General features: G+C 41.9%; 1 protein-coding gene across 1 annotated transcript; it reads right to left on the bottom strand.

Annotated features, from left to right (window-relative positions):
* Window positions 1-7,173: 7,173 nt before the first annotated feature.
* Window positions 7,174-18,047, bottom strand: LOC127016999 (astacin-like metalloendopeptidase). Its single transcript, XM_050897873.1, has 13 exons — window positions 17,979-18,047; window positions 17,722-17,746; window positions 15,411-15,427; window positions 14,661-14,685; window positions 13,627-13,698; window positions 12,483-12,617; window positions 11,697-11,814; window positions 10,739-10,917; window positions 10,528-10,612; window positions 10,012-10,139; window positions 8,864-8,979; window positions 8,201-8,426; window positions 7,174-7,208 (listed from the first exon to the last, which is right to left on the bottom strand). The coding sequence occupies exons 1-13, from the start codon at window positions 18,045-18,047 to the stop codon at window positions 7,174-7,176; spliced, it is 1,230 nt and encodes a 409-aa protein (XP_050753830.1).
* Window positions 18,048-18,509: the final 462 nt, after the last annotated feature.

Here is an 18,509-nt window from a genome sequence, read left to right as displayed (position 1 = left end):
AATCCCATAAATGGAAATAAAGATTTGCTAAGAACTAGGAGTAGTAACTCAAGAAAGGGGTAGTGCTGTGAAATATGACCACCTCACTTGAAGACCTGCAGTACACATTAGTGGGTCGACCACAGGGGCAACCTGCGGTTGTCCCGGCTGCCTCCTCCCGTGGCTCGGCCCAGGGTTTGGGACTGCCTGAGGCAGGCAGCAGCCGGCAGCGCTACATGTGAAGGGATGGTCAGCGTGCAGCGTCCTGGTGTGTGAGGAAACGGCTGTGGGATGGCGGCACCTAAAATCCATCTGGTTTGTGTTGGTTGGGGGGCTTTTGGGGGGTTTTTTGCTCCTTTCAGTCTTGCTGGCAGACATCTGTGGGAAGGAGAGCTGATACGAAGTCTGGAGCGATGGGCGTGGGAGACGTGAAGAAAGAAGAAAAGGGAGGAGAGCATGAAACAGACTGCAAGATTTTGGCTTAGGATGGGAAGATTTTGGTTTAGGACTGATGGGGGAAGAGCAGTGTGAGGGCAGTGAGTGAAGGTAGGTTCAGTAACACGTGCAGCGCCCACAGTGTCAGGGCAGGAGCCATGAGAGACTGTCATGCAGCTGCTGTCGGGAGCCGTGAGAGACTGAGATATCCGTCTGGAAAAGGAAATCTGCCTAAAAAAACCATCAGTTAATGTTTTCATAAGGTTATGTAATTTTCAGTGTGATTTATTTAGATATTGGGTTAAAATTGAATACCATATGGTTAATCTTACAGCAATTATGAATCAGAAACTTGTGTCAGAAGTGGAATTATATTGATCTCGGGACAGGTTTTACCTTGCAACTGCAACATGCAGTTGGGGAAAGAGCATCTGTCAGCTGCTTAGGTGCAGGAAGGTCAGTTAGAAAAAGCAGACTGCTACAGAGGAAAGTATTCTTTGTAAAGAACAGAAACCTGTGGAGGGACAAGCGGCATCATCAGGCTGGTGTAAATGGAAAAAGGTGATGAAGATGATGACTGTTCTCAGATCTATCCTAAAACCCAGCTAAATGGGTTTTGGCTTTTTGCATAAGTGACCATCAGTGTGTAAGTCTTGTTTGCTTATTGGTTGGCATGCCTATACTTGGTTAATTTTTACTTCTATCTTTTTAGACAAATAGCTATCTATTTATATATAGTGTTACTCTCTCTATATAAGTGACACTTTATACAATTTTATTGTTTAAGGTGACATCTTGAATGTGTGCATTAGTCCGTATTCCTCCTATTATCATCTCCGCATACCCCCCTAAAAAGACAGAAAAAGGATTTTACGTTTTATCCACTGGTCTGCTAATATCCAAGAAGCCAAATTTTCAAGTTATGAAAAAAGAATAAACACTTCTCCAGAACAATCTTTTCTATGCAGAATGGATGTTTCATATTTACAGCTTTTTGAGAACCCATTTGAAGGAAAAGGATTCTTATTATTGTCATTGTTTGTTTCACTGGAATTGCCTTTTGAGTACTGGGCCACAATTTAGTCAAGATACTGTATAATTACAGTACCTTGACTAAATAGTAATTGTAATATATGATAAATATAATGGAATTAGGTCAGTAACTTTAAAATGTATAATTTTCCACATGCTTGCTCCAGGAGTTTACAAATAAATATGAAGTTTACCCTAATATAATACTTCTCAGCTGGAATTCATGGATTGCTTGTGGATTAGAGCACTTGCTGGTCACATAGTACTAGTTGTCAATGTTTCCAGGTGCTAAGCATGCAGGCAAAGCTTCCTTACTATATGAGAATTCAGGAACAATAGTCGCTCAAAAATTGTGACTAATATATAATCTGCAATATGTTATGCCACATTAAATGGTTCTGTCTCATATTATCAAAGCTGAAATGAATTAAGAATAAGAGGAATAAAATGTCTGGGATTTCTTTAAGTATAAGCAAAGAAAACATGATAATTAAAATGAAAAAAAAACCCAAACAAGAAAAGAGTATTCCTTCTGATACTGGCTTTACCATTTTCCTGAAAGAGATATAAAACAGGCAAATTCAGGCAACATCTATTTTGCCCCTTAAAGCCAAATAAAAATGCTTTATTTTCATTTCCATTGTCAGGTCTCTCAGTCTTATGTCCATCACTTCATTTAAAAGGACAGGTACTCATTAAAGAAATAGAGTGACATTATTGTTTAATGAACTTCTGAATGTGCTTTGAGCTGTAACTCTTCTCCTAGATTCTCCTGGCACAGGATGATACCAATTGCTTTGAAGCTAGAATGAGAAACAGAATAGTTGCTACCAATGACTGTATGCGCTAGAGCAGGAGGGGGAAGGGGAAGGTTGTGCTTGTTTGCACATTTTTTTTCTTTTGAGCATTCAAAGTAGTAGAAAAGGCAGACTAAAAGTTACCACCTTTCTATAAAGCAAAAAAAAAAAGTTATCCTTCATATAAAATAATAATGTGAAAGATATTTGTAAAGAAATTTTCCTTCTCAACACAGGAAGCCTGTGAGTCAATAGAAGAACTTCCTCTCAATGACCAAGCTAAAATTCTTTCAGATGTATCACCAGTGCATGCATCAGTATGTAACAACGAGAAAAACTCAAGGGGAAGATTACTGAGAAAATTGAGTATAACCTCAAATGAAAATATAATCTATATAAGTAGAACTGATTTTCATTTTTGCTGTGAAATCCAGATTGTTCCAATTTTCTTTTTATTTAGAGCTCCATACCAGAGCTGTTTACAGAACTTTTTTATCCCTTGGGCAGTTAGATAGATTTTGAATAGTGTTTGTTCTTTTCTAGTTCAGTTAGGTTTAAAAGGTTTATTGAAAGGTTAGCATTTGATCTACAATACAGAACTTCTTTTTTTTTTAAATAGAAATAGTCTGCATATTGATGCTAAGGTATAGAGCACTGCTTTACATTTCCACAAAGCAGTATTTCAATCTCCCCCTTCAAGCACGGTGTCTTAACCCCGGTGGCAGCTGGTTACCTTTCAATAAGGTAACACTTCCCACAGAAACTAGTTGCCTGAAAAAAAAAAAAGCTTAATCATTTAGTGAAGACATTAACTTGAACAACTGAATGGAAAGTAAAATTGCAAATAATGCTGCTGATGTTCCCCTGCTGCCGTTGCAGAGAGGGCTTGGCCCACCTGTTGCTGGGGAGAGAGCAGGGGGAGTCTGGTTCAGGCTGATGCCTCTGCTTTGGGGAGTCCTGCATGTGCTCAAGGCCTGATCTGAACACAGCTCTGTGTCCTGTGGCCAGCGCAGCTCAAGGGAACCTTTGCTGTTCCTGTCAGGCCTTGCACTCAGGCCAGCCTGCATCTCAGTCGGCCTCACCTGCGTCTGTGTGCTCCCCTGGGGCTTCAGCTCCCCTGCCTGAATGTGTGTAGGTGTCTGTGCTTCCTGCGTGTAGCACAGGGGAGCCAGAACCTCTCTGCATGCATCTCCCCACTCTATGGAGACCCTGTGGTGAGCTCAGTGGGGGGGAGGGTGGGGCGTGAACAAGGACAGGCAGTGGGGTGGGCAAAGAGCTCCAGGACAGGAAGGAGTAGAGGGTATAGGTAAGGGATCCCACACTCTCTGCATTGTCACTGCCAGCGTGGGCAGTGTGGCAGGATGGTGCACAGCCCAGGCAGTCTGCATATGCCTCAGGACTCTGAACACAAAGACCCCAATATGGGGCCTGGGGTTCAAGGTGACAACATAATTATCCCATGTCTGCATAGTGCCTCGGGAAGAAGAGTTCAGAATGTGAGGGGGAACCACCACTGAAACAAGCAAAGGAATTACAGCCTTGTGCCTCCCCATAGAAGAGCCTCTTGTGTTCAAACAACTTGTTTGTCATTTCTGGAAGGATATGTCTGTTTTCCTGCTGGGGTAACAGGAAAAAGGAATGGCACGTTTAGTAGGTGCAAACTTGCTGTCATGTGAGTGCAGGATCTTCCACTGACAAGTTGTCTGTGCTGTTGCCTGAATGGAGTATAGACCCTGTGGTCATGCCATAAACAATGCATTCCTCCATGATCCTCCTGGGTGCAGTGTCTTGCAAGCAGTGTCATGGGAATGATGTCCCTTGTTATCAATACAGGCTGTTCTTGTAACCCTTGTTCGGCTGCTTCTTCCAGTGCTTTCTCACACGTGCACATTTCCATCCCTACAGCATTCCTGCCCATCTTCGGATTTCTGTTAAGAATCTCTCCACAAGGACTGGCCTGGCTGGATTGCTATGGATGCAGTTTGGGGAAAGAGCTGGTGTCCTAAAAGAGATGTTCTGCCGCATCCCTGGGAGGCTTTGTATATGTGAAAGTTTCCATATGCCCAAAGTGGATTTGACCCAGCACCAGAAGCAGAAGTCCCAGCTTCACCCCTCTGGGGCAGCACCCCAGAAATAGAAAACTTCAGGGGAGCCTCACAATATGCCTGGTGCTCTGTCCTGCTGAAATAGCTTCCAGACTAGAACTGCTTGAAGGAAATGCCCACTACTGTCCCAGAGGAGACTGTGCGCACACCTGGATATGGGTCTGGGACAATTCCAGCCGTGATTTATGACGCTGCTCTCCCTGCTGAAGTACTTCCTTGCCCAACAGGCATTTTCTCTGGCAAGATGGTGTCTCTGAAGATGATGTTGCTGCATTATCTGATGTTTCTTCTGGAGATAATCAAGGATGAGGAAGAGGATGCAGACATGGCCCTGTGTGTGTGTGTGTGTGTCTGACAATGAGTGTTTGGAACCATAACTGGACCCATTCAGCAGGAGCCTCATAAAGCCATTCCTAGGCTGAGACACTCACCGGTAGTCCTGCTGCCGTGTCTGTAGCCTAGTGCATGTCCCTAGAGCTGGAGAGAAACCCCCACCTACATGAGAGAAAGGTTACACTTGTGCTATAGGGCAATAGGTGGAGATATGATCCCTCTGAACAGGGTGGCTTCTACCCTCAGGTTGAAATTGGGGTGGGGGACATTTATGGTCACAGCAAGGGGATGTGAAACTCCTTAGGCTAGAAAGGGTTTCCAGACAGAGACAGACAAGCTATCTAGTACTGCTGTCCCTGTACACTCCAGCTGATGGCTGGGAACCCAGGCTACGTGGAATCGGTGACTGTCCTGGGCTGCTCAAAACATCCTGAGCTGCTGTGGAGAGTTGCCCTGGGGCAAGTGAGTGGCCACATGCTCAGGTTGAACCTTGGCTCAGTCTTTGTGACCAGCTTTACCCCTGCCCTGGGCAACAGGGATCAGACCAAGCCCATGCTGGCCTAGACTCCGCTGGCTGCCTCTTGGCAGGCTCCTCTTCCAGTGGAATTAGAAGGGGAAACCACAAGGTCTTAAATTCCCTTAAAAAGAAAACCTCTTAATTATTTTAGCAATATACAGGTGATCACAGCCTTATTAAATTCTCAGTCATTGCCAACAGTATTTCAGAGCTCTTTTCCACAAAGCTCATCTACTGAAATCACTATCCCTCCTTCAAGTGTAAGAACCTAAATCACCTGAAACTGCCTTTTCATCACCCTGTGGAACACCTTAATCCCACACCTTAATCCCACTTGAAATTCCTCTCCAAAAAAATGGGGTAGGATGTTGGTCCTCACCGATCCACCAGTAGATTCTGGCTTTGCAGTATTATTTCCTCCATTTTGTTTTGTAGGGGCTCAGGAATCACAAGTGTCAAATATTTTTCTCTAGAACTGCATTTTAACAATATTTCAGAAGGACTACTCCTTTTATGATGTGTTGATAGCAACACTTGACTGCTGAGAGTGACTAGAACAATGTATTAGAAGTTGAATCCATCTTGCAGTATGTGAAGAACTGAAGAAATGTCTCTTCTAAAGCAGACTCAGAATTGCTGTGTTCAGAGGCGTTTGCACAGCCACTGTGGATAAAGAAGCAATCTTCAATGGAATTAAAGTTTCTCTACCATCAAGAAGTGACTGATTCTTCATCAAATAGTATATAGAGAGAGGGCTTTAAGCAAATTCTTGCAAATTAAGTCTTTTTGGTGCCTCCTTTAAGAAAAGAAAAGAAAATAATTTGTCATTTGCTGTATAGATTTTGCTCTGAGATTCAAATTCATTTCCCATTGTTCTTTTCTAGAAATGTATTTCTATGAGAAAAACTCCAAGGTTCCTAGTGTTACAGAGTAAGAACAGGAAAAGTATCTGCTTTTTTCAGACCTAAACATACAAGTATTAAATACCCAGGTTAGTCATATGTTTAACTGTCTGTCTATGCTGCAAGAGTAAAAAAGCAGCCTATTTTGTTCTCAGATCTGTTACAGGCTTGTCTTGGTCAAGAAGATGTCATTTTAAAAGTGTGATTGCAGGCAAAGGCTACGAAGTGAACTCTCCAGGAGCTCCGCCACTCTTACAGCTCTCTATCCTCCTTATGAGATAAGAAGAGGAGAGTTTAGCTTCTTGCCTGACAAAAAATTTCTTCCCTGAAGAACTGAAGATGTGCATGAACTCTGGCAGCATTACCTAGTCCACCTCCTGTCCTGTGATAAGCTTAACCGTATCTGTGGACTAAAAATGGCTTGTGGATAAACAAGCACCCTTAGCTGTCCCCTGCCTACCAGAACTGTACAAGCAAAACCGCAATAGGGAGTACCAGTCCTTTACTGGCAATGGTTTTGTCTTGTCCATCTTTCTTGCTATTTAAGGATATAACAGGATTGTTAAGGGAGAAGTCATTTTTGGAAGCTTGACTGTTAGGCTGGGAAAAGAGTCTGTATCTAAGACCTTTTCATGCTCAAGACTGTGAAGATCATAAAATGAATTTGTAACATTTGGAGCTGGTCTCTTCAGCCAACTAAACCTATGATGATGTTAGTGGTATACTTAAGACTATACCCTGTCACTGAATGAAGGGGGCTAAGACGTAAGATCACATTCATAGTGTGTATGGCTGGAAGGGACTACTGGAAAATAGAAATGGAAACTTTTTTTTTATGAAGCTTTTTATTAAATTGTTAAATAGAAAGAGGTAATAACTTAACTGTGCAGACAAAAGGAGGAGTACGCCGGATGTATAGGTCATACATTTATATGGCTTGGGGAATAAACTTTCTCAGGAAGATGAAAACTTTGATTCTTAATAGAATTAAATTTCATACTGATCCAAGCCGGGATAGGAGCAAAGTAGGAAACACATAATTTCAATATTCACAGAATACGTTCTTCATTAAGTCAGTTGTGGATGCTAGGTTTTCTTTGGGTCCTCACTGTAAGTGAAATGAGAATATTCAGCTTTCAGAGCTCTCTGAACAAACTGTAGTATCTCTAAAATATGTAAATGTTAAATCACATTTTATCTGACAACTAGGATTATTTTATAGCTGTTGACACATCTAAGTGGAATAGGGAGTTTTCTTATTCTTCTTTCCTTCCATAGCTACAATGGACAGAAACAGATACTACATAGAGACAATGCAAAATTGCTGTTTTGGTTTGGGTATAGTTAAGTTACTGCATTTCAGTGGATTTATGCAAACTCTGTGTGCTTGTTCTTATCCCACGGCAAACACAAGGTCATATGACATAGCTGAGCTTTCTTTCATACTAAGGCAAGCTGCGCTACTGTACAGTTGCTGTAGGCTACAGATATGCACACAGGCATTTCTTTATTCCAGCCGATAGACGCTAACTTAGAAGCCTGTGGTAACTTAATTGTATAGTTGTGGCCTTAGTTCTTAATTAAATGGGACTGAAGAAAATGTGTTTTAGGTGGATACATTCCAGGGATCCTGACCATGGAAATACTGCCTCTCTTCTTGCCATGGGGCTGGGTGACCTGGTTCACCATAGATCTGTCTCGCCCTCTGAACTGTGTGATTAAAAACTGCATCTTTTTCAGAGGAGCAATATACTTAAATACTGCATTATGATTTATTCTCTTTCTGCTGTGCTAGTAACACTAGCAGTAACATTAAATTGATGTTACCCTTAATGGCACATGCTTTGGAATGGCATATATCTGAGACGCAAGGCAAACAGTGAATCACCTGGCTAACACCACTTGTCCTGAGCGTGGCCCCATCTGCCTGAATGAATAAATGGTATCAGTGTAGGACTGATCCATTATATCAAAAGCAAGGTGGGAAGTGATGGCTCTTGTAGGGAGCAGTTCCTCAAACAATGTTTTTCCTCTGTGAAGAGGAAGGTTGATTTGACACAGATTGTTTTTCTTTGCCATTCTCCTTGTTCTCAGACCTACCAGAAGTAAAGGTGGCTTGGAAACCAGAAGCTGTATCAGCACCATCTGTGATGAACTCTACGAGCATAAGATTACTAGAAGCAACTACACCATTGGGTATCTTTGATCCACAGGTCTTGTCCATTAGAACTGCAGAAGACTTGCTGGATCCATCATAAACTTTAACATAATCACCCTGACAGCCTCTGGTTGTCTGCAGCTCAAAGGCTTGAAAGTGCAGGGAAATCTGGAAGGGAAGAAAAAAACAGCCTTTAATATACATGTATGTGACTTCTTTGATGGAGTGTCCTTTAAAACAGACAGAATCTAAGCTGTAGCCAAGCCTGAACTGGAACTGCTTACCCAGCCTTGCCTCTCATCCCCTGAAGTTACAAAGTTCAGATCTAATGGGCCTGTGACTGAATGCTCCCATACTCAGACTGCTTTGTCTTGATTTTGCAAACCCGAAGCCCAACATATGGAGGTTTTTCAAAATCGCAACTCTGCAGTTGTCTTTGCCCATACCTGGCTTAGGGACATGAAGAAGAAGTAGAGACTAGTCTGAAATCTCTCTCATGGAAAAGATCTTGTCTGGCAACTGGTATGCAGACAAAGCGCAAAATGCTTAACATAGAAAGAAGTAAGTTCAGCCATATTGCAAGATCACTATTAACCTGTGATTACCTTTCCGGATCGGGTTCGGATGAGCCAGACACAGTTGGTGTTATCTGAGTAATTTCTTGGGTGGTTGGCAGATCTCAGTGACCCAGATGCTGCATCGAGAATTGTGCTGCAGCGACCTGGGAAAGAAACAATGTTCGCTTCAGCACCAGGCTTGCAGAAGCTTCCACTCATTTACAATTACAATCTCTTCAGAATGGACTGGTCTCGATTTTCTGATCTGCCAGCGTTCGTTTCAGAGTACTGGTATGTCTTGATTAAAATGAAGAATCATGTTGTCCTAATTTTCACGTAATACATAAGTATCTGCATCAAACTGGAAAGTAAAGTAGTGCTTGGAAAAAGCATTAGATTTTATTGATCAGCCCCATAGTTTAGCAAGGGATCTCTTTCTGCACCTCTATAGAGTGTGAGAGGTTTCAATTCACTGCAATTGGTGACATTGTTTTCCGCTGAGATGGGGAAGTCAAGTGATGCTAGAAGAGTCAAGTGCAAATATGATGTCTCTGCAATGCTTAAATTCTAAGCTTAGGAGAAGGACTTGGGATTTCCTCTGTGCAAGGGGTAATACTTTATTCATCAAGTTTTTTCCCGTTGACTGAATAAATTTCTCTGATTGTATGGGAGAATTTCTTCTAGCAGAGGTTAAAATTAAAGAGTTAAAAATACACACAAATTTAGAATGACAGCTTAAACATTTGAAAACTGGACAAGGCATCATGAAACTGTTTCAGTTCAGAGGAGCCTACAACTGTTTTGGTTTTGCTCAGGTCTTAAATACAAACTGCAACGAGGAACAGAGACGTCTGGCTCTTTGTGGGGTTTATAGTTGTCTCCTGAGCTGTAAGAAACCACATTACTCCGGTGAAGCATACAAGGTGATATGCAGTTAGGCCAGTTGCACAGCAGCCACTTATGCCAACAGTGAATGTGTTTGATTTAATTTGGAAGCAGAAAGCATTTTCTCACTAATCACAACATGCCTCCAGCTTCATCTTTGCATTCTCTCCCAGAGTAACTCTAATGGGTACCATGAATTCAGGAGAATATTCTCACAGTCTTTGATGAGAAACTGCTGCCTCTGCAGTGTGCCCAAACATCTCTGTGAAGGATCTGAGTAGAAGACGAAAGGAAGGCTTTGAGATACTTACTGCAATTGTAAAGTTTGTTGATTTTGGCCACATCCAAGTTGCTCAGTCCCTGCCTCTGTCCAATATGTACTGATCCGTCAGGAATTGGTACAATAGTTGCTTTCCCAGTGGTATTAGTGAATGTGTATCTGCAAAAAAACATGAAAAATTACATTCTTTAAGTACAATTACTTCTTTCAGGATTTAATGGCATGCTTTGGAGGGAGAACAAGAATTGTACACAAGTTGTTGTGACTAACAATGCTGTTCAAATAGGTTTGATTAAGATGTCTAGCAGTAAGCAGAGTCAATCTCAAGATGCCCTCCTTTGCTCCCAAGCTCGGCTGTGAATGGCTTCTTAAGGGAAAGCTAAAGGATAATGAATTAATCTTAGGGAGTGGCTTGTCTGAACTGACTCACAGTGTTTTTCTCAGAAGGGGAAATGGGGAAACTGGTAGTTAGGAGAAAGTTATTATAGAAACTAATTCTAATGAAAGATTTGAGTTCCAACAAAAACAATGCCATGCTGCTACTTACGGGCCATAGTGCATTACTGAGGAATAGTCATATGGAAGACCCAGGTTATTGGAGTTTTCAAATTTCTTGAAGTCTGGTCTGTCAGCTGCAATATATGATATTGTACTTAGAGTATGCTTCCTCTCTACTCCCTTCAGGGAAGAAGGAAGAGCTGAGAACAGTAGGATGTATCTACACCACTTTCTACATTGAGGAGTTCAAAGGTACTTACCTGGACTGATGTACTCCCACATGATCTTTACATGTTTATCCCTGTCACTTCGAGAATGTTCATGCAAAAAGCCCAGAGCATGGTCCAGTTCATGTTGAATTATCCCTTTCCACATGCAGCCTCCTTTCATCACAGAGACAGTCTGTCCACCTCCTACTTTCCCATAGTTGGACCAGCAGCTGAGAGAAGCATTGAACACCAACATTTATTGTCAGGGATTTTTATTGTCAGGCAGGCAAAGGGACCATACAGAGAACCTTGCTTCACACGTCTTGTGGGAGTGGAAGGATTTCTTCCTGTCCACTGTGATAGTCAAGAGTCTACAGAAGGGCAAAACTGACCATGGCGTAGAAAACAACAAACAGTATGATCATCACTAAAGCTTCCTGGAAGACCTTCATTAGCATGGAGGCTCCTGCATTCTGACTTTCTGTACACAGTGACTTTAACTCCCTAGAAATAACAATTTTTCTTCCAAAATACTGAACACTGTATCAGAGCTGGAGCTAAGATGAATAGCACTTTCAAGCTAATGCGTGTTGAACAATTCTCTCATAGGCCTTAATTCTGACCTTGACAGCCAACTGTGTGATTCAGAGAACTGTTTATTTCATAAGTTGAAATTGGTTTTGCCTGTGCAAATAAGACCTACAGTAATCTGTTATATGTTGTGCTTAAGTGTGCATTATACCACACAGAAACATGAGCTTAGATATTCTTTCCACCTTAATGGTGCTTTCCCATGATCTGCATCACTTCAGTGTCTTTGGTGACTGATGTAACTGCTGAGTCCTCGCACTAGCAAGGTATCCAAAGAGGATACCTTGGCACTGTGATAAAACATAAAGTTTCTTCTCTGAATCCATTCCTCTTTTCTCTCTAAGGTCACACAGAGTAAGTGTAGTAAAGAATTGAAAAACAACGTAGAAATAACTTGTTAATTTATCATTCAACTCACCCATCGGCAGATTTAATGCTGAGGTAGTCACGTTCTGTCTTACGCTTCACAAAATTAATACAAGTCAGTGTTTCAAATTCTGCCATGGCATCATGAATCCCCTTTATGTCGCTCTCCTCTGGAGAAGAAAGGGTTAATTTGTGGGGGTCACACAAGCACAATGGAAGGTGCCATTAAAATCTCGCATGTGCTCAAAAACAGGGTAAATGAAGGACAGAAACATTAGCCTACGCTCTTTCTTGCTTTTTGCTCAGTAATGAATTTCATTTAACATATTAATGGCCTGGCACAAGATCCTCTTTATCCAGATATTTGTCCAAATGGATTCAGGTGGGAGCCTTTTTTTCTCAACTACTTGTTTTAAATTATAGTGGTGATTGTTGATGCATCTTCTGATTGATTGGACACTTGGAGACAGCTATGGGAAGCTATTTTGCTAATGAAAAGTAGGCCATTGAAACCACACTGCAATAGGCATGAACCTTATAAAGGCAGGTATTCTGGCAGGTACCATTAGAGAGAATAATCGTTCTTGTCTCCAAGAGACCAGACCCAAGACATTATGGATGCAAACTTCTCAAGAAAATTTGATCTCTTTTTTTTTTCCTGTTCAGGTCTTTGTAATTTACAATTCATCTGTGCTTGCATAGCACAAGTAAATCCTTAGAATTTATTTAATCAACTGTTTGTGTGGCCACTAGAAGTAGGTTTCTACCTGAAGCTTATTGGATAAAATCCATTTCAAAAAAAAAAAAAAAAAAAAGAATTATCAAAATTTACACCCACCATAAGTAGGATCCAAGACATATGGAATACGAACAATCCCATCGCCGGACTGGGGCCAATTGCAATGGCGACAGTTGATGGCACTGCGACTCCTTCGTGGAACTATGTCACCTTCTTGCAAGTACTGAGAGCTGTCTGGTGAGAGAGAAAGGGTGGAAAAATCTGAGCCATGGATTGCTGGATGCTTGCTAAGCACACTTGGAAAAGTGTCACTCTCTACTCATCCTCCTTTTCTATTTTTCCCTAAGCATCTGCTCCTGGCTAGCATGAGAAATGGACTATTGGGCTAGATGGACATTATCTGCTTCCCTACCTTTGCTGCTGTGTCCTTAGCTAAGAGGAGAGGTGGGAACCTCCAACTCTGTTGGATGGGGTTGTGGCAAGACAGGGAATGACTGAAAGCAGTTGCAATAGTGAGAGGGGTGCTGTACTTTGGTACTATTTTGTCATCCATCATGTGACACTGAATGAATGGCATCAAATATCTACCCAGGAAGGGTGCTGGGCAAAGACAGGAGGTGCCAATAAGGAAACCCAACAAGGCAAGAAAACCAAAAAGAGGAGTGTTGTCTAGAGAAAACTGTAGGAATGTTTGGTGTCCATTTCTACAGACAGTAGTAAAGCTTCTTGAATGACTGCTGAAGTGGAAAATGTGAGAAAGACAAGCTGATAGAATGGGGAATGTTTGGAAGCATCAAGGAGCAGGAAGTCTGGAGCAGGGAGCATGGAACTGACCATAGCTTATCTGGGAGTCTGTATTACAAAGCCATATGATGACTGAATGCAAGCGATGCTTGCATTCAAGAAAAAGGCAGCTAAATAATAAAGCACCCAAATATCCAAGTTCTCTTTTTATGTCCAAAGAATGACAAAGGTGTCGAGAGCTAAAGCTGAAGAAGCTGCATAGATAGTTCAGTTGCCTCCACACCCGGTATCATATTCAGCATTGACACTATAGGTTTGAGATGCCATGGGGCTTCAGCAGACCACACAGTAGTCCCAGTGGCCTGTCTCTGGGCATCTCTTACATGATGGTGTGTAAGATGGGAAAAATATTTGCACAGTTTGTGGTAAGACATTGTACCTCCCACATGACCCCCACAAAGCAAGAGACCCATTATAAGCAGGGCTTTGGTGGCATTACCTTTGTTAACTTTCAGAATTCTGTTAAAAATAACTTTGTCCTCAGAGTCAGTCTCTGTAGGCGATAGAGATTCTGCACAGAAATACAAGAGTATCACTTTCTCATTCCCAGGGAAAATATGAATCCTGATTTTTAACCTGATGAGTTTCCAGGAGCTCACTTAGATTGGGTCCTGATTACAGTGATGCATGTAAAACTTACAGAGCCTATTTAGGGACTGGCATGGTGTTCAGTCATGTAGATATTTGCTCAGTGACACAATCTTGTGAACCTCCCAGCTGTGGTTATTTTGGCATTAATCCAGTCCCAAAAGCCATTCTCTGACAATCTTTCCCTCTCTCCCCCCTTCCCCCCCCCCCCCTCCCCAGCCATCGCATTTTAAGGCCTGGACCTTTGGATCTTGTAAGTCTGTATTGTCCCGCTCAAGTGGCTAGCCTGCTGCATGGCTTCCTCTGTGCAGTCAGACAGCACAGTTTTCCTTCTGCATGCACAGTTCACACTCAAACCCCCAACATAAGACACCAGGAGCAAAAAAGGATGGAGAGCAGTCCTGCTGCTTGCTGCTGGACATGCTGACCTCTTGAAAAACCCTTAAAACCAGTGAAATCGGAACTGCATTCCTATTCCTTGGGTCGGACTGATGTCCTCAGCTAAGCCCAGCATCAGGGACTCCGAGGCCTTACAAGTAGAACCAGCCAACTCTGAGCATTATGCAGTAAGTCTTGACATCAATAAAAAGCACAAGCACATGGCCTCTGCGCTTTCTGTAACCTTTGGAAGTGACTTAAGTCAGGACATTATCTAAGCAGAGCTATTTTTAGCAAAAGTAACAGCTAAGGTTTTTAGAGAGGCCAAGCAATTGGCCAAAACCAAGAGACTCTGCTTTGCATTAAATATTATGGTGAGTGCATTCATTTAAAATTTCTTCCCTAAGATTAATTTGTGTTAAGCATGTGTTATTTTCTGGAGTAACTGGGTAGCTAACAATCAGTATATCCTATCAAATACTTACATTTAGATGGAATAATACATACCGTATATACCCTCTTGTGTAGTAACCTGGAAGAATCATGCATTAGTATTATCTCACAGTTTATATTATAACATAAATACTAAATAATATAACACGCAAAGGATCAAAAGTGTCCAGGCTACCATTGAAAATATCTTTCACCAAAGCAGTCTTGAGCTTTTGTATACTGTGCCATGTGTAAAGAAGTACCATGGTGTGGTAGATATTCTTCTTTGATATCTTGGCAAATATGGATATTATAAAGGGAATCGGCATAGGAGACTCGGGAAATGCAATCTGAAGTGTGGAGTAAGTTTCAGATCTTCCTATTTTATTTATATCCCTGCTAGCAGGAGTGCAAGGTTGATGAAATCATCAGTGAAGTCCTCCCAGTATCACCTCACAACACAGCGGTGAAAGGCCGTGGTACATACTGCTTCTAGGGAACTCTGGGGCTGGTACCCAGCTGTGGGGGTTATGTCTGTAGCAAAACAGGTTGCCATACTTCCCTTGCCTTGTATAAAGAAAAAGCAAGTTTGAGTTTTCTCTTTGACCCCAGAGAAGGCAAAAGCTTCCTGGGATGTGGGCTGTATCTGGGCATTGTGGAGCAATAAATGGAATAGGGATGGAAACTGCTCACTCTGTTACACTGCTGATCTGAGAATACTTTCCTCTACAGATGGACATACAGGTGGAGTACATGAGTCTTGACCTCACTTTTCACAATGCTGAACCCCAAAGTGATCAAAAGAGCTGATTTAGCTGTCCTTACCTCAGTAGGTTCTGTTGCTGCAAAAAGTAAGGAAGAAAAAGACAAGCAAAAGGGGAAAATTAGATTCTGAATGCAACTTCACAGTGTTCAATAGCACAGGCCTCCTCAGCCATGGGAATGCCTTTGGCAGGTCCCTTTGCTTGGAGGGAAACGGGGTGCACTAATTGATGCATAGGCACAGAAATTAAATTGATGATTAGACAAACAGCTATGAAAATTCCTAGTAGATCGTGCTGAGGGACAGAATCCTGGTCATTTACCATCTAAGAATCAGCATTTTATCAGCTTCAGTGTGGAAAATGACAAAGGAAACTAGGGACAAAAATATGCTTTGTCCCTAGATTTCACTGCAACAGGTGCAGGCTAACCAGCTCAACAATCCTCTCTGGTTTCACAGTGTCAAAGAGTAAAGTTATAAAATGGGATGAAGGCTATAATTTAGCATGGGGCAAATAATCACAGCTTCAGTATGCACCTGACAGCAGCTTGGAACCTTTCTGAGTCCTAAGGTGTCTTTCTAGTGTGATGTCTTTTGATTTCTACCAAATGTCAGTTTCTAGATACAAACATGGAAGTGAAAATCTGATCTGATATATAAATTTCTGAGCAGAAACTTCATTTTTCTAATATCATAAAAGGTTAGAAATTGCAAGGACCTCCAGAGGTCATCCAGTTGGTCTGCTTTCCCTAAGGCAGAAACAGTTTTATCTATGTTATTTCTGACCACAGTTTGTTTGACCTGTTCTTAAGTATGATGGATATGCCACAAGCCTTTCTGGCAATCTCTTCCAGTTTGCCAATAATTGCACTCTTCCTTGTCAAAATATAAAGCCATTGTTTTTTTTCCTGTCCAACACTGACACAGACAACACTTAAGCAAACAGTTCTTACTTCTAAGCTTATCCATGTTCTTTATCTGTTTGACCATGCTTTTTCAATAGAAGATGTGCGAAGCTCTGTCACAGCTTGCAGCACCTTTCCCTTTTCACAGTGGTTATTGCCCAAACATACTGAGGGGACTTCCTCCTATTCAGAATCTGTCAAGAACCTACAACAAAATTGCTTTTATTGAGCCAAAAAGGCTTCAGTCTGTCTTTCCAGACTGTTACTTTGGTTACATGGCAATGGAAGTCCATTGTAATGATGGTGGTTTATTATAGAAAAGTTCAGTCAGTTCACACCAGCTGTATCAGAGAGATCCATGGCATCTGAAAAAATTCTGTAGGGAAACACATTTTTGAGATGGGTTGACCAGATTCAGAATTCATGCACCCAAGAGGCACTAGATTAATTAACTAGTCAAAGTCAGTGGAAATTAGGCTCCAGATTCCTAGGCACATAAAGCCTGCAATCCCTGTTTAAAACCCAAATGAGACATCACAGAAGGCATCTGCCATGTCCTTGACCAAATGAACATCTGGTGTGATACAGCTTTCAAAATGATACAGTTCACATTTTCCCTGCACTGTAAATACTGAAAGATGTCTCAAAAGGCACAAAAAACAGTAACAATGGTAAATTAAAACTCATTGTATGCGTTTGTCCCAGTAATCCTGCAACTTTGAGTCCCAGCAACTGACTACTTTGAACTCGAGTAAGTGTGTCCCTCGGCCGGCTCCAAATACACTGAGCAGTAATTTTACAACATCCCTTTGCTTCCATGCCATAAATGACAGCTCAAAAGAAAAATTGGTCAGTTTTCATTAGCCACTTGCTCTGACTATGTCAAGCAAATTTTTCCAAGGCCTCTTCCTCTCACAACACATCACCCCCAACCTGGCAGTTTCTTGCTGTAGTTAAAGTCTACCTACAGATTTATTTCCATTGACCTTCTCTGGAGATCTGCAATTACCTCCTACTTTGTGAGTTGACAAAAGCTGTTCGGCTAAGCCTGTACTATTTGTTTTCTACCCCAGCACAAAGCAAAGCTTTCTGTGATGCCTGACACCCCTTTCTCTTACTGCTGCACCAAGGTAGGCAAAGAGGCAAATGAGTAGCAGTCTTTTTGTAACACTCAGCTGAATGGCAAGGTATCAAAATGTCTTATTAAAATTTTATTTTCAAGCCTGTGAAAGAACACCTAAATTAACCTAACAAACCATACCCCAAAAGTATGTGTAAAGCACATCTGTGTGAAAACACATCTGCACTCAGCCCAATAACAAATTAGGAAACACGGCCTTATTCAAAAAGCCTAAGAGTCAGTGCTTTCACATGCTCTAAAGCCAAGTCACTCACACACCAACAAAGTGTGTGATACACAGTCAAGAATTAACAGTTGTCTTTAAAATACAGTATAAATCCTACTTACTTGTTGTGCTGTTTCCACAGTTCTCCTGCAAAACCAATAGGTAAAAGGCATTATTCTTCCATGGCTCATAAATGCAGCAACAATAGCGTCAAAATCAGGCCAAAGGGAGGAACTAAATTATTAGATTGGCTTTATATATTATTATATTACTAATATTTTTCTTGCAGGAAATTTACCAAAATGGGTCTCCACAGCTTCACTCCAAGAACAGCAGGTCAATTAGAAGACAGAGCACGGTTGCATGGAACTGCTCTCACCTGAATAGGGAAGCCCAGGGTAGCGTGAAGCAGAAATGCAGTGAAGACTAGGAACATCTTCAGATCCATTCTCCAGCCCTGACAGACCACCAGTGCACGTCCTTATCTCTGCCTGTTCAGGAGCGCTGCCGCTAGATATACCAGCAGAGCCTGCTCTGCCAGGGCTGAAAAAAACTGCACCAGCCAATGGGGATCCTAGCAGGAAGCAAACTTCTTCTGCAGCCTCAACAGCCAGTTTAGCCTCTGGGCATCTCCCGGTGCTGTGCTATTGCTGTCACTGTGATCTATAGCATCCCTTGTCTTCATAATGTCATTCATGCCGCTCTCTAGAGCTGGATCAGCCTCATGCTTGTGCTGCCATGCACTTCCTCTGTTTCTTGGAGGATCTTTCCTTAAGTATTCAGTTTGACTGATACCACCTAGGAAGCGCTTGTTCCTGGATAACTTTCCAGAGTACTGCATTGTTGGGATTTCAGATGGTAGGTGACTTTTTTCTTTATGTCACAGAAAGCACAGAAGGCCATGACGGTA

Source organism: Gymnogyps californianus, chromosome 5 (genome assembly GCF_018139145.2).
Source record: "Gymnogyps californianus isolate 813 chromosome 5, ASM1813914v2, whole genome shotgun sequence".
Classification (NCBI taxonomy): domain Eukaryota; kingdom Metazoa; phylum Chordata; class Aves; order Accipitriformes; family Cathartidae; genus Gymnogyps; species Gymnogyps californianus.
The sequence above is the reverse complement of the archived record's forward strand: the minus strand, read 5'-3'. Positions and strand labels throughout refer to the sequence as shown.